This window comes from Pleurodeles waltl, chromosome 12, assembly GCF_031143425.1.
Source record: "Pleurodeles waltl isolate 20211129_DDA chromosome 12, aPleWal1.hap1.20221129, whole genome shotgun sequence".
Lineage (NCBI taxonomy): Eukaryota > Metazoa > Chordata > Amphibia > Caudata > Salamandridae > Pleurodeles > Pleurodeles waltl.
This window is the reverse complement of record NC_090451.1, coordinates 688,430,583-688,444,847: the sequence shown is the minus strand read 5'-3', so window position 1 is coordinate 688,444,847 and position 14,265 is coordinate 688,430,583. Positions and strand designations below refer to the sequence as shown.

The window sequence follows — 14,265 nt, the reverse complement described above, 5'->3', positions numbered from 1 at the left end:
CACAAGTAGCTAATGTATCCACCAAAAAAGGCGTTACGGAAGGTAAGTAACTTGTTCTTCTGATGGATACAACTACTAGTGGATTCCTCACCTAAAGAATAGAGTCCCAAAGCAGTACCGCCCCGGTGGTGGGTGCCTGAATGGTCAAACCAAGAAATCCTGCAGCACTGAGCGTGCAAAATGGCCATCCCTCCTAACTTCAGAGTCCAAACAATAATGCTTGGCAAAAGTGTGGAGGGGTGCCCAAGTTGCCGCCTTGCAGATGTCAACCACAGGAACACCTCTAGCTAAGGCAGATGAAGCCGCCTTAGCCCTGGTGGAATGGGCATGTAGCCCCACAGGAGGTTCCTTCTTTGCTAAAGAATAACACAATTTGATGCAAAAAATGACCCACATAGAAAGCGTTCTCTTGTGGACAGCTATGACTCTCCTCTTCCCCACGTAACCGACAAAGAGCTGATCGTCCTGTCTGAACTCCCTCGTCCTGTCGACGAAGAAGCTCAACGCTCTTCTTGGGTCAAGTCGGTGAAGCCTCTCTTCCTCCTTGGATGGATGAGGTGGAGGACAGAATGAAGAAAGTGTGATGGACTGCCCTAAATGAAAGGGTGGAACAACCTTCGGTAGGAAAGCCGCCTTGGTCCTTAACACCACTTTGTCCCTGTAAAAGGAAGTATATGGGGGTTCCACACTAAGAGCCTGGAGCTCATTCACCCTTCTAGCGGAGGTTATGGCAACCAGAAAAACAGTTTTTAAAACCAAAAGCCTCAAAGGACAAGAATGCATCGGTTCAAACGGTGAACCCATAAGAAAGGTCAATACTAAGCTCAGATACCACCGTGGCATAACAAATGGAGTGGGCAGAAACTTGTTAGTGAGACCCTTAATGAACCTCAAAACAATTGGGGACTTAAACAAGGAGGGTTGGTCTGGAAGGCACAGAAAGGCCGACAGCGCGGATAAATAACCCTTAACAGTGGCAACTGCAAAACCCCTCTGTGCCAAGGATAACGCTAACAACAGTATGTCAGATAAGTAGGCACTGAAGGGATTAATTTGATTCTCTCCACACCAATTCACAAATTTAGCCCACCTGCTTGCATAGATAGATTTGGTGGAGTGTCGCCTGGCAGATAATATAACTTCCACCTCCTCAGGCGGGAGATAAAAAGTACTCAGATTGCCCTGTTCAATCTCCAGGCATGTAGGTGCAGGCTCTGGAGGTGGGGGTGTAGAACCTGCCCCTGCGACTGCGAAAGGAGGTCTGCCCTGTAAGGAAGACGGAGAGGAGGGCACACAGAGAGAGTTGGAGGAGGTCCGAATACCATACCCTTCTTCGCCAATCCAGAGCTATTAAGATGACTTGGGCCCGGTCTTGGCGGATCTTCCTCAGGACCAGTGGAATTAAGGGTATGGGGGGAAACGCGTAAAGCAACTGACCCTTCCAGGACATCTGAAACACGTCCCCCAAAGCTCCTTTGCATCGGATACTGGAGGCTGCAGAATGACGGGCAGTGCGCGTTCTCCTGAGTGGCAAACAGATCTATCTGTGGATACCCCCACAGCTGGAAGATGTAAAGGACCAGGTCTGGGTGAAGACGCCACTCGTGATCGGTCAAGATGCGCCGACTGAGATCGTCCGCACGCACGTTCAGAACTCCGGCCAAATGGTTTGCTACCAAGCAAATCTGATGGTCCTGAACCCAGGACCAGAGCCGTAGAGCTTCCCTGCAGAGAAGATACGACCCCACTCCTCCCTGCTTGTTTATATACCACATTGCAGTAGTGTTGTCCGTTAGGACTTGAACCGACCGACCGCGAATGGAAGGGAGGAAGGCCTTGAGAGCCAGACGGATCGCCCGCAATTCCAACAGATTGATGTGAAGCCTGTTCCCCTGGAGACCAATGACCTTTGACCTCCAGGTCCCCCAGATGAGCACCCCACCTTAGAGTGGAGGCATCCGTTATCACTGTGGCCACCGGAGGTGGCAGCGAGAACGGCTTTCCTTGGGAAAGGTTGCCGTCCGCAGCCCACCATTGAAGATCCCCTGCAGCATCTCTGGAGATCTTTATCGATTCCTCGAAATCTCCTTTGTGTTGAAACCACTGCCTGCGGATGCACCACTGAAGAGCCTTCATGTGCCAGCGTGCATGAGTGACCAGCAGAATGCAAGAAGCGAACAGACCGAGCAGACGAAGGACCTTGAGGACTGGAATGACCGCTCCATTCTGGAACATTGGAATCAACACCTGAATGTCCTGAATCCGCTGCGGCGGAGGAAAGGCCCGATTCAATGTTGTGTCCAGTACTGCCCCTATGAACAGGAGGGGCTGAGAGGGCTCCAGTTGAGATTTGGGCACGTTCACTGAAAAGCCCAGATCGAACAACAGCTGAGTTGTCGACTGCAGGTGACGCTGCAGGAGCTCCGGAGACTTGGCTTTGATCAACCAATCTTCCAGATAAGGGAATACTGCTATCCCCCTTCTTCTGAGCTCTGCTGCAACCACCGCCATCACCTTTGTGAAGACGTGAGGTGCTGAAGTAAGGCCAAACGGAAGGCCCGCAAACTGATAGTGTTGCGACCCCACCACAAACCAGAGATACTTCCTGTGCGACTCGAGGATCGGGATATGAAAGTAAGTATCCTGCAAGTCGACAGACACCATCCAATCTCCTTCGTTCAACGCCAAAAGAACCTGAGACAATGTCAGCATTTTGAACTTCTCCTGCTTGAGGAACCAATTCAAAATCCTCAGGTCGAGGATTGGCCTCAACCGACCATCCTTTTTGGGGATCAGGAACTATCTTGAATAACAGCCCTGACCCCACTCCTGCTCTGGAACCAACTCTACCGCACCTTTCGACAAAAGGATTAGCACTTCCTGTTGTAGTAAAAGAAGATGGTCTTCCGAACAGAAGGATGGGTGGGGAGGGATGGGAGGGGGAAACTCCTGAAAGGGAAGAGTATAACCTTTCCCCACAATTTCGGTGACCCAGGAGTTCGATGTTATTGACTCCAACATGTGAAGAAATTGAGACAGTCTCCCCCCTGCAGGAGATGCATGTAAAGGGAGTGATGGAGGACTAAGGCTGCTTTCCTTGCTGCACCCCTCCGGAGTAAGAGGAAGAGCCAGAGTGCTGCTGGGCGGCACCTCTAGTACAAACTCTACCCCTGCCCCTGAATGATCTATAAGGGTGAGCTGCTGAAGATTTCTGTCCTGCTGCCTGGATTCTCCCTTGAAAGGAAGAGCCACGCCCAAACCCCCTAAACCTCCTAAAGGAAGTGGAGGTGGATGCTTGCAGTCCCAATGATCTTGCCGTGGCCCTACTCTCCTTGAATCGCTCCAAGGCAGTGTCAGCTTTTGCTCCAAATAGTTTGTCCCCATCAAAGGGCAAGTTGAGTAGTGTTGTCTGTACATCAGGAGAGACTCCTGAAGACCGTAGCCAGGCATGTTGTCTTGTCACTATGGACGTGCCCATAGCCCTGGCCACAGAGTCCGATGTGTCAAGCCCAGACTGAATAACCTGGTTCGCTGCCGCCTGAGCGTCAGCCAAAAGGTTAAGCACCTCCTGAGGCGATGCAGAGTGCGTCTTGGCCTCGTCCATAAGAGCATAAATGTACCTTCCCAGGATACAGGTAGCATTCGTAGATTTGAGGGCCATGCTACATGAAGAGAACGCCTCCTTAGCAGACTGGTCCATTCTCTTGGACTCCCTGTCTGCGGGAACCCCTGGAAAAGATCCTGGAGCAAAGCGTAAGGAGCATGAAGCTTGCACTACCAAACTCTCCAGAGTCGGGTGTCTGGATAAGAACGCTGGATCTCCAGGAGCCACCCGATACCTCCTCGCCACAGACCTGTTTACAGCCATCGAAGTCACAGGCTTCTTCCACACCTCCATTATCGGGTCAATAAGTGCCTCATTAAATGGAAAAGTGGCTATGCCACAGCTGATGATGGATGCAAAACCTCACTGAGAATGTATGTCTTAACATCCGCATCTGGAAGAGGAAGGTCAAGAAAATCCACCGCCTTCCTGACCACTGAATGAAAAGAGGCAGCCTCCTCAGTGTACTCCCCGGAGAAGCCAAGTCCCACTCCGGGGAAGTGTCCAAACCACTAGCCGTGTCCAAGCCTTGCAGGTCTCCTAGTAGCTCCACAATCTCCCCCTCTTCAAAGAGCTGCTTCTCATACTCCTGGAGCCAACCTCCTGGAGCGGAGCCTGGATTCAATCCCCAGCGTCGATAAGGCATCTGCCGACGCCGAAGACCTCGGACGGCGTCAACCATCGGATTCATCTGACGCCGGATCCATCGGCGCCGTAGGCTTCTTTAAAGTAGATTGAAGCTGCGGTGAACTCATCGGCGCCGGGGCAGTAGACGTCATCGGCGTCACTGGTCTTCTGGCTGACGCCATGGATACCAGCACCGAACCAGCACTTCCCGAAGGAAGGAAAGGCATGAAGGGTTGCTGCTGCTTTATCTGTTCGGACGTGGAATTGGCGTGCTAGTGATTTAAAAGATCTATTACGGATACGATCGTGAATTTATGGAGAGATTTGTTGCTCAAGAGCCTTGATAAAGTCTATTTTCTGGACGAATCACGTGTCGGCTGAAGGTTCGGTTGAAGGTTCCAACTAGACGGAATTTTAGGATTATAAGTAGGTGGAAGGCTGAAGGTTCAAATTAGGTTTAATTCCATGTTTATAAACAGACTGAAGATCTCAATCAGGCGGAATTTCTTGATTACAAGCAGCATTTTTCCCTGGTTGGAATACATTATGGGATGGATCTCCCTATCTGCAAGTAGGAGAATGATACTCACCTAATGGACTTACTATGGACTGTGGCTTTTGCCATTTTGGACTCATAGGTTTCATAGGTTTATATATTCATGTTGGATTTTGTATTAGAATTTGTTCTATTGCATGATTATCGTGTTGTTTGTATATATATATATATATAGATGATTTATTTGTATAGTTGTTTGATTAAATATTTAGTTTACATTTTGGCCACATATGATTCATTGCACAATTTTCTTTTTTCAAAACTATGATGCTTTACAATAACCTGTACAAATGTGTGAATCCATGATATTTGAAACACATCATTTACAGTTCTTGAGTGATCCACAGGATGTTTCTTATATGTTTGTATTTACTGATTTAGGTTTTTCTTATCTCAGTATACATATTAGGCAACAAATATGTTTTCTTGTGTATGAGCACTGTTTATTACAAGTATTATGAAAGAGGGGAGAGTGCGGCCTTAATAAGGTTCTGTGTTGCCATGTATATAGTGTATAAAGGCATGAAGGGTGTCGGTCTGCATGAAGCTGGAACACCCATGTCATAGGCCAATGGACCCGAAGGCCCCGAATGCACACCTCCCGGAGCCATGGTGGCAAAGATGTTGAACATCGCATTGAGAAATGCGGCAGGGTCTGTGCCTGGCGCCGGGAAAGCCGGATAACCTTGGGGAGCCAGTGCATGAGGCTAAGCCGGCGTCAGCTTGGGCATCTTCGTCTGCGCCGGAGAGACCGTCGGCTCCTGGTGTGGATCAACTTCAAAGACCGACAGTGGAGACGTCGGAGAAGTTGGAGTCGTCGAAGGCGGAGGTGTAACAGTTGGACTCACTTCCCAAGTTGGTCGACACTGAGCCGATGGCGACCTCGAGTAGAAACGGTCCTTACTTGACCGGTGCCGTGAATCATGCCGACGTCGGGAGTCTCGATGACGCCTGTGAGATTTCGAGGACTTGGAAGAAGACTCACGGCGATGATGCTTCTCCTTCTTCTTCTTCTTAGACCTTGCTAGGAACAACTTGGCCTCCCGCTTCTTAAGGGCCTTCGAATTCATGCGCTGACATGAACCGCACGCTTCGACCTCATGGTCAGAGCTCAGACACCACAAATAACTCTCATGTGGGTCTCCGACCGACATTCGACCTCCACACTCCCTACAGGGTTTAAAACCTGACTTCCTTGGCTGAGACATTGTTACACACGAAGTGAAACAGTAGCTCCCTGGTAGCCTCGAAGAAAAAAACTTTACTCGAAGACACGGAAAAAAGGGAACGTACGTATGCACGTCGACGAGGACCTCTTATTGCCTGGATGACGTCATACGGCGTAGCGTGGGAGTCAGGCAACTGTGACGTCATTGTTGACGTGCAGAGCTAGAAGAAAATTTCCGTCAAATGCTGGCGCGTGGGGAAAATTCTTTAGGTGAAGAATCCACAGGTAGTTGTGTCCATCAGAAATAATGATTTATGACACCCAATAAGGAAAGGTTATGACTGAAGGGATGGCACTTTGCTAAACTATGCAATTTATGGTTATTAATATGCAGTGAAGATGTGATGTACAGTGTATAACCAGTTATGAACACGGTTCTTATCAAAGGCAAGAGCTGAGCATGTTAATGACCGAAACCACCATGCTATTACATGCACCAGCTTAAGTAATGTGAATAAACTGTGGCCGTTCAAACACCACCAGAGGTTTTTTGATGTAATAAATTAATGGGAATGAACAGCAGGGGGCCCCGAGGATGCTCGCAGAGCTGGGGAGGGGGTTAGAATCTTCTAACTGGCATGGGACATGCAATTGTATTTTAAACTGAATTTCTTATGTCTGCAAAACTGCATATCTTATAATATGCGGTTTGAATAATCGTAGTAGAAATGGCTAAGGCCTTGTTGCACGTGGCACACTTTCCCAACATCCAGACAACCGCTGATTACGGTGGATGAATGAGTACACAACGTAAACAAGTGCTGCTGTGACAGTCTTCAATAAAGGGCTCGATTGTTTCCAAATCTATCTTTGTTTACAATATGGAAAATCACAAAACTAAGGATACTATAATTTTGTAATTGGAAAAAAATGATCTGTGCGCATTCAGAGTTCAAAGATCCTGGGAGTGCTCCAATAAGTACACGAGTTTAAAACAGGCTCACGGGAACAATGGCTGAAGCTAGTAAAAAATATTTCATATCCGTAAAATTTTGCATAAATCCAGTTCTAATCTGCTTTCACATACCTGTCACCTTAGTGTTTCTTCTATGACCGCACCTGTCGCCCGCATGTGCCTTTCTAGTCGCCACCAGACCCCGCCTCCTTCTATGACGTAACCAGGCATCTGCCGAGCCCAGTCCATGTGGGACTTTGACAGGAGGGGGTTGCCTGGAAACCGCGACCACGGAGGCGTGCCAGAGTGAAGAAATAGTGACTACCACATAACAGAACGATGAAGCCCCGCCCACAAATGCTAAAGTGCTGTTCGTAGACCGCAGATGCGTTTCATTGTATACGGGTGGTCGGGTCAGGTGAAGCCCCGCCTTCTGATGCCGGTGCACGGCTCTTCGCCGCAGTCCACATCCCCGCTACTGCCATCTACCAATCTGTCACTCACCCCAGACCTTTCCGGTGAGCGCGTGCTGCCTCTCCCTGGTGGCCTGGACTCACGTGTAGCGGTGCAGACCGGCAGCCTACCGGGGACAGAGTCAAAGCCGTTGACAGCGCGTGCGCGCGCATCCTTCCCGTCAGTCACGAGCACAGACACGAAAAGAGGGCAGAGCCCAAGACCTCTGCAACCCAGACCCATTAACCGGGATATTGAGCCATAAAACATTGTACTGAAAAGGAAAAAAAAAGTCACAAGATGAACAAATTATTACAGGCACCAACATTCTTACCTAACATCAAAATATTTTTATCTGTTAGATTGAAGAAAAAAAAAGACGCTTTTTCTTGTTAACAGAAGCTGTAGCAAATCTATTCTGCCAAGATAAGGCGCGAGGATTATCCAATTTCCCCTTTATTAGCATACACAGCAGTCCCTTGCAATGTTTAACAAAACCATGAATTCATAGTCATACTTGCCAACATTTTAGGAGACCACAGTGAATGATTCTAAACAAATAATCGGGAGATTGTATTTCTCCAATTTACGTTTATTGAAAGAGAGTCCTTAGAGGAGGAAGACAGGCAAAATATACCCATTTTTTTGGCTTAAAAAATAGGGAGTTTCCAGTCTGAATCAGGTCCATTAAACCAAAATAAAACAGGGTTAAGCCCATATACCCCTCTAAGCCTAGGCTACAATAAGTACTCATACAAAACACAGGTGGCTCTAGCAGGATAGATTCAAAGAGCATACATCGGCCGATATTAACATTAGAATTGCTATCAGCAGGACTATTATAATCCAAATGGAATACTTTCAGCAATTTTTACATAACCTAGATCGCTTTTCTGTAATCTCTTTATCACGTAAGACACAACACTTGATGCAAAATCTTGACAATTATCTTAAATTTAAAGTAGGCTCTTATACAAATTAGAAACAAACTCATAAAAATATTTTTTTCCGTCGGCTATATGTTGTACAATCCTTGCCAAAGCATAATGTATCCAAAAGTGGTCTCACACGTTTTTTGGACATTCTACAGGCAACAGATAAACCCCCAGAGAACAGGACTTGCCAAAAGAGTTGTGTATCCAATGTATCTAATCATTTATATAAAAATGGTCCTCAATCCAAAGGTCTTGGCCGGCAGGCTCAAAGTGATGTGGTCGACGCGTTTCGGCCTATTTGTTCAAGGTCTCTTCAGGACTGAACAAGGGTATGTACATTCATTTTAAAGAGAACATATTAAACTCGGATTGTCACAGGGTCACAATGACCCATTGTCAAAATATTAGAAAATGTACATGTACATCAAACACTGTTCTGTATTGTGAATAGGATAGTAATGACCTTAATGATCATGATGAAGTGTCCCTTAGGTATGTGGTGCTCATGTGTAGGTTGCTTATATATACAATCTGTGTTGTGTCTCATTTCTACAAGCCACCAGGAATGCAAATAAAACAGCACTATCATTATTAATTAAAATACTAATACTGTATCTCAGGAATGAGACCAGCTAGAAAAATAATTAAACTCCTATTTTTAATAGTTAATAATGCAATTCAAGGGTTAAGTCGGATATTTAATAAATAATAAGGATAAATAACGTTAAGTTACCTTTTTACCTACCTGAACTGTCAGAAGGCTGATTAGTTTAAGTCTGTGTCAGCAATCAATCTGTGCCCTGCCTTCAGTAAGTGTGAAAGAGGTGTGAAATGCCCCAAAGGAGCAAACAATAGACTAACCTGAATGGACAGAGGTGACTCTACTGAACTCCATAGAATAGGCAGGATGGAGCTGTAGGCATCCTTTTCTTTTTGACACAACAGTGTTGAATCATGCTTAATCTTCCTTCACAGATCTGTTGAGCCACATGCAACACTTGGGGAACACTTAAAAAAGTGATAACAGGATGTCAAGATATATTTTGTATATCCACAAAATTTGTGGTTGCTGGAAAATCCTTTTATTGTTTTGCCAGGCTTCTTTCTCAGGGTTTGTTGTGGGTACAGTGTCTGCCTCAAACTGGAAGTTATTGTTAGATGTGAGAGTACACTATGATTACCATAGTACATCCCCAGCCCTCAAGCCCGAGTTTAGTGTGGCCGAAGACTTTCACCATCTTGAAAATGCCCTGGCACATGGCATTTTAGGCCTATATACAGTGAGGCAAACAGAAACTAATGAAAGTAGGTAGGGTTGGCCTGGGAACTTTTATCCCATTGGTTAAGGCATGCCCTGGAGTCACTCCACCCCACTAGCTAGTTCTAGACATACATACGGCACATCAAGGCACCCACTTCAGAACCCTTCCTAGACCTGCAGAAGATCAGAAGACTGGACCTGCTCACTATTCTACCCATGACAAGAACGTTGACAGGGACAACTGGCAGAGCATAGGTCTCCCTCGCCCACCGTATCCTGTGCTGGTATTCAGCCTGCCACTGCAGCACACCTTGGTGAAATAGTTCATCTGACCACATTTCGGGCATGCACGCCCTTGTTCTGGGTACACTTTTGGCGTTCAGTGCATCAATCTGCACTTCCCTCACTCTTTCTCAGGCCTTTTGGAGTCGGGAGCAGTGTGCGGCTCAGCAGGGTGTTGCTGGATGGTGTTGACTTCTTCTTCCTTTACTTTGACCACTGTGCGTTTGCCAGAGCTACACCTCTTGCACGAACCACCTCCATATCCTCAGCCCTGCTATCTGCCAGCTCCTGGGATCCTGCTAGTATTAAGCTGTTATTAACAGTTATACCTGGTTAGCGAAGTATGAGTTTCCGTAGTCCAGATGAACAGCAGGCTTTGATCAGTAGGGCTCTGATTTCATCCAGCTGGTCGATGTGGGTGCAGGTGCTTGTCAGTTTGCGTAGGTGCCCATAGAATACATCTACCTAGTCGCCTTCAGTCTTCGAGCCTGTTTCAGCTTGAACCTTTCTTAGACAGGGTTCAACTAGGAATCAAAGTGTCGATTCATGGCAACAACAGAGCATTGAAATCATCGCTCCCCCACCCCCTTGATGGGGAGGTGTTTGAATAGGTCATACAGCTTTGCATCAACTCTGTGAAGCATCATGGATCTCATGACTGCTCCCTCCATCTCACACGTGGCACAAAAGAGGTGTTGGAGGATTCCTATCCACTGACCCCAGCATGGGGTCACCATCGCGGTCCACCAGTTGGCTAAAAGGTGGCAGCTGCTGCTTCCTGTTGCTAGGCAGGCATGTCCCTTTTGTTTAGTGCACCAGACACAGATGAGTGCCTGGTGCTCCCTTGTTATGTCTGTGTTACTTTGCAATAACTCTCACTCCCTCTTATCTTCCTTCTTGTTTTGGCACAGGCCAGTATTGTAAACTTCTTTTACTGCTTCCCACTGTGCTTTTTTTCTATTTCACAGGTTTCCTACCAGCAAAATGCACCTTCATTCACCACCTCAGGTCAGGTAGACACCAGTCTTTGCCGACGGTGCCTCACAACAGGACTCACTAGCCATAGCACGCACATATGTGCTTCCTCAGTGTAGGCCATAAGCAGGGCACATGCACTGTCCTCAGACGGCTTCCTCTCGTGTGGCACCCTGGGCCACCACTAGGTGGCGCAGCAGGCTCTCACAGTGGTCACAACATCCGACACAATGCTACAGGCCTTGCAGCACACGCAGGCGCTGGGATGACAGTTGCCGAGGTGAGGCATGTAGCGCGGACACAGCCCTAGGCCCAGGGCCGTTCTCTCCTCACCTGCAGTCAGGCGACACGCCAGCTCACTAATAGCCGGTCCAAATAGCGGGAGCCTTCCTGTCAGGCCGCAGTGCTCTCAGCACCGCAGAGCTTTCGGCATGATCAGCAGTGATAGATGCATCAGCACGTGGGTCTCACTGACCTTGTTGCCAGTGTAAACGTTGAGTAATGCAGTAATATTGGCACACGGTGCAGCACACAAGGCAGCCAAACAAGAGGGGCACGTACGCTGGATTGCTGGTATCACGGAGTGACCGCTATCGATCACACAGACTTTATTTATGCTTTCAGGCCACGCCTGGCCCTCCGGCTGCCTGGATGTCACAAAATATTGTAGAGGTGGCACTTTACAAATATCTTGCGGTGTGCAAAACGCATGTGCTCTGCAGTCACTAAAATCTTTCACAGGAAATGTGACCCTTGAAAGTTGACATTTAAAGCAGGTATTACAACGTTTGTAGCAGTGTTCGGGAGAGGCACAACACTAGGAAACCTGGCACACTCATCCTTAACTAATAACAAATATTGACCGATAGGGACAGGGCCAAAAATATCAAGGTTTATTTCTCTCTAAACTTTGGCTGAGGCAAAATGTCAGGGTCACGCAGCAATATTTTTTAGGAAACTGCCACACCAAACCTCACTTTTCGATCTTGGATGGCATCCTCAATTTTTTGGATGCTAAAGATGGTGTAGGAGCTTAAAAGCAGTAACAACACAAAATACTTTGCATACAGGAATTAGTGATAGTGTCCACAGGCCACTACACAGCAAGAGGCCCTCACCAGTAGGAGATTAGGCCAATTCAGGTTTGGCAAGACTTCAACAGGCATAAGCAATAACTCAGCAATGCAGAAACAAATGGTATCAATTCTCTGTTGGCGGTCACAAGCTCAAGCCTTATCTTTTATTCCTCAAGTCTCTCAGGGGCACACTGAGATAGCAAAGTCAATGATGTACCTGGCACAACAACGGGCCATATTCAGGAAGGAAAGAAAAGACGATGGATGGAGTTGGCAAGAAGGCAAGGGCTTCATATTTCTCTTGGTCCAACATTATGCTGGTATGAACAATTATGTTTTGAAAAACTTTCAATGAAATCTGACAAAAACTGCCTTTCTCCTGGCTGATCGTGAGATCAACAAGAATCATGCAAACAGACAAAGGCTTCACTGTGTTCTTGTTTCAGTTTACTAAGGACCAAGATCATTTTGCTGTAGTTCATACTGTTGTGAAATCTTGAACTACTTTGCCTATTCCCTTGTGAAGTAGAACCGCAGTGGAGGATATGTCAAAGCTCAGGCACTTGATACCGATAGCAAAAGAGGTAGCACGGCTTGACGTGTTCAGTTCCAGAAGAGGATATCCTTAGTAACTAAATGGGTTCTGCTCATGTAATCTACCTGGAATTTGTTCTTTTAGATAACCTGGTTTTGGAATTTTTGATGTGAGTGAACCTCATAACTGGTGACTCACCCATGGAAAACGCTCAGTAAATTGACTGCGTGTGTTTATCGTCAGTGTCTGCATTTTAAGATAGGGCAGCTGTGATGCAGGAAGGGTAAAGCGCACTTGCCTGGTTACACTTCAACACGTGTGCACATGCGAGTGCTGCACACGAGACTGTCGTGCACAGCCCAGAAACTGCACACAGATAGCCTAGCAGAGATGGGACTCTGCAGGATTAGATACTGAACATAAGTAGGCCTTATACTGTTAGTGTACACTGATCAGGAAAGTCAGAGTGGTTTACTGTCTTGTCTGCAGTGACACTGTATTATACACACAGCGGAAAAATCTGACTTACAGTGCAGTTTTGCTTCCCCTTTGCCTACACAGTCCAGTGACATATCAAAATGGGACAAAACATGTGCGCTAAGCTGAAATCAGCAAGTTCCAAGAAGGTATCTGAACATCTTAGGGCTCATTCAGAATTGTCATATATCTTTGGCCCAGCTCAGATGAGAGCCCAGGCCTATTTTCACTCTGCTTGGCCAAGTTATTTACATTGCTCTCCAGCAGCAGGAACAGATGCTTCCCCACACAAATGGAACAATTACCAGTGCTTCACTTAGCTCATGAGTAGGAAACAGTGGGGAGAAAAATCTGCATCCATGAATTAGCTGTTATACTGTAGCAGGGATGGAAGTGAACAAAGGAGCGAACCTAGACCTCTGAAGCCAACACAGGAGTGGGCTCCTATTTGAAGTTATGGTGGGAAAGGCCCTGGCAGTGTTGGTAGTGAGGGGCAGAGCTGAGGCCCCAGAGGAGATGTGACCAGTGACTCCTGGATGACACCATCTAGAATTGTCCCAGCATGCTCAGCAGGAGGGTTGGGCTGGGGGGGATGGCGCGGTGAAGTGGTACTAAACTTCCACCCCCACTTGAAATGTCTTGCAAAAAGGAAGAGAGAGTGCTTTTTGTGGGAGCTGGACACTGGGACTGGACGGCAGCAGCCATGGACAACTGGAGGAAGGAATCCCCTGACGCCCACCTGGACTAAGGATTTTGGCTAAGGTACACCCCAGGACCAGTAGGCCTCTCCCCAGGACCTGGGACGCTGGTGTCCTTACACCCACTCAGGTCCAGTTAGTAGAAGTACAGTTCTTCTACACATAGGAGGAAAGAAGTATCATAGGAGAAAAAGAAGAAAGGCTGATGCAGGCCCCCAAAGTGTGACGCCTTATAGGCCAGGAGGCCTAAGGAGAAGGCTCCAAGTGTCTAGGGCTTGCTACTAAGAGGAAAATGAGCCTAAGACTAAGCAGAAGATCCCAGCAGGGCCTTTGACCATTCCCCTAACGAGGCCATAGAGCATGTGGAGCTCTGCTTCCCAATGTTTCTAAACCCCCAGAGTGTGCCAGGGCCTGGGGTGGATGCTAGGAGAATTTTCACTCAATACCCTGGGAAAGGGCGTGAAAGGCCCCCTTCCCCAGAGTCCCAGAGGCGCGGAGGTCCCGACCACCAGGCTGGTTTTCCTATCAGGGGGGCCTATGTCTGGGCCCCCACCAACAAAGGAAGCTGAGAAGCACTGTCGCACCCCTAAAGTAATTAGGAAAGGGGCTTGGTATCCCCACTCTGGGCCCTAATGCCACATGGAGGTGAGGGGAGCGCTGTAA

At 47.5% G+C, this 14,265-nt stretch overlaps 1 protein-coding gene across 4 annotated transcripts in view; it reads right to left on the bottom strand.

The window, feature by feature from the left end:
- The window catches only part of LOC138266823 (monocarboxylate transporter 13-like), a 355,804-nt gene that overhangs the window by 207,261 nt on the left and 134,278 nt on the right, over nucleotides 1-14,265 (bottom strand). For 2 of the 4 annotated variants that reach the window (XM_069215493.1, XM_069215494.1), the window contains exon 1: nucleotides 7,415-7,629. The exons of 1 other annotated variant lie outside the window; for it this stretch is intronic. In XM_069215493.1, the coding sequence (XP_069071594.1) occupies nucleotides 7,415-7,606 (192 nt within the window). In that variant the 5' untranslated portion in view covers nucleotides 7,607-7,629. Of the gene's footprint in view, nucleotides 1-7,042; nucleotides 7,630-14,265 lie in introns of those variants that run through there. One more of the 4 variants, XM_069215498.1, reaches the window with a different exon arrangement.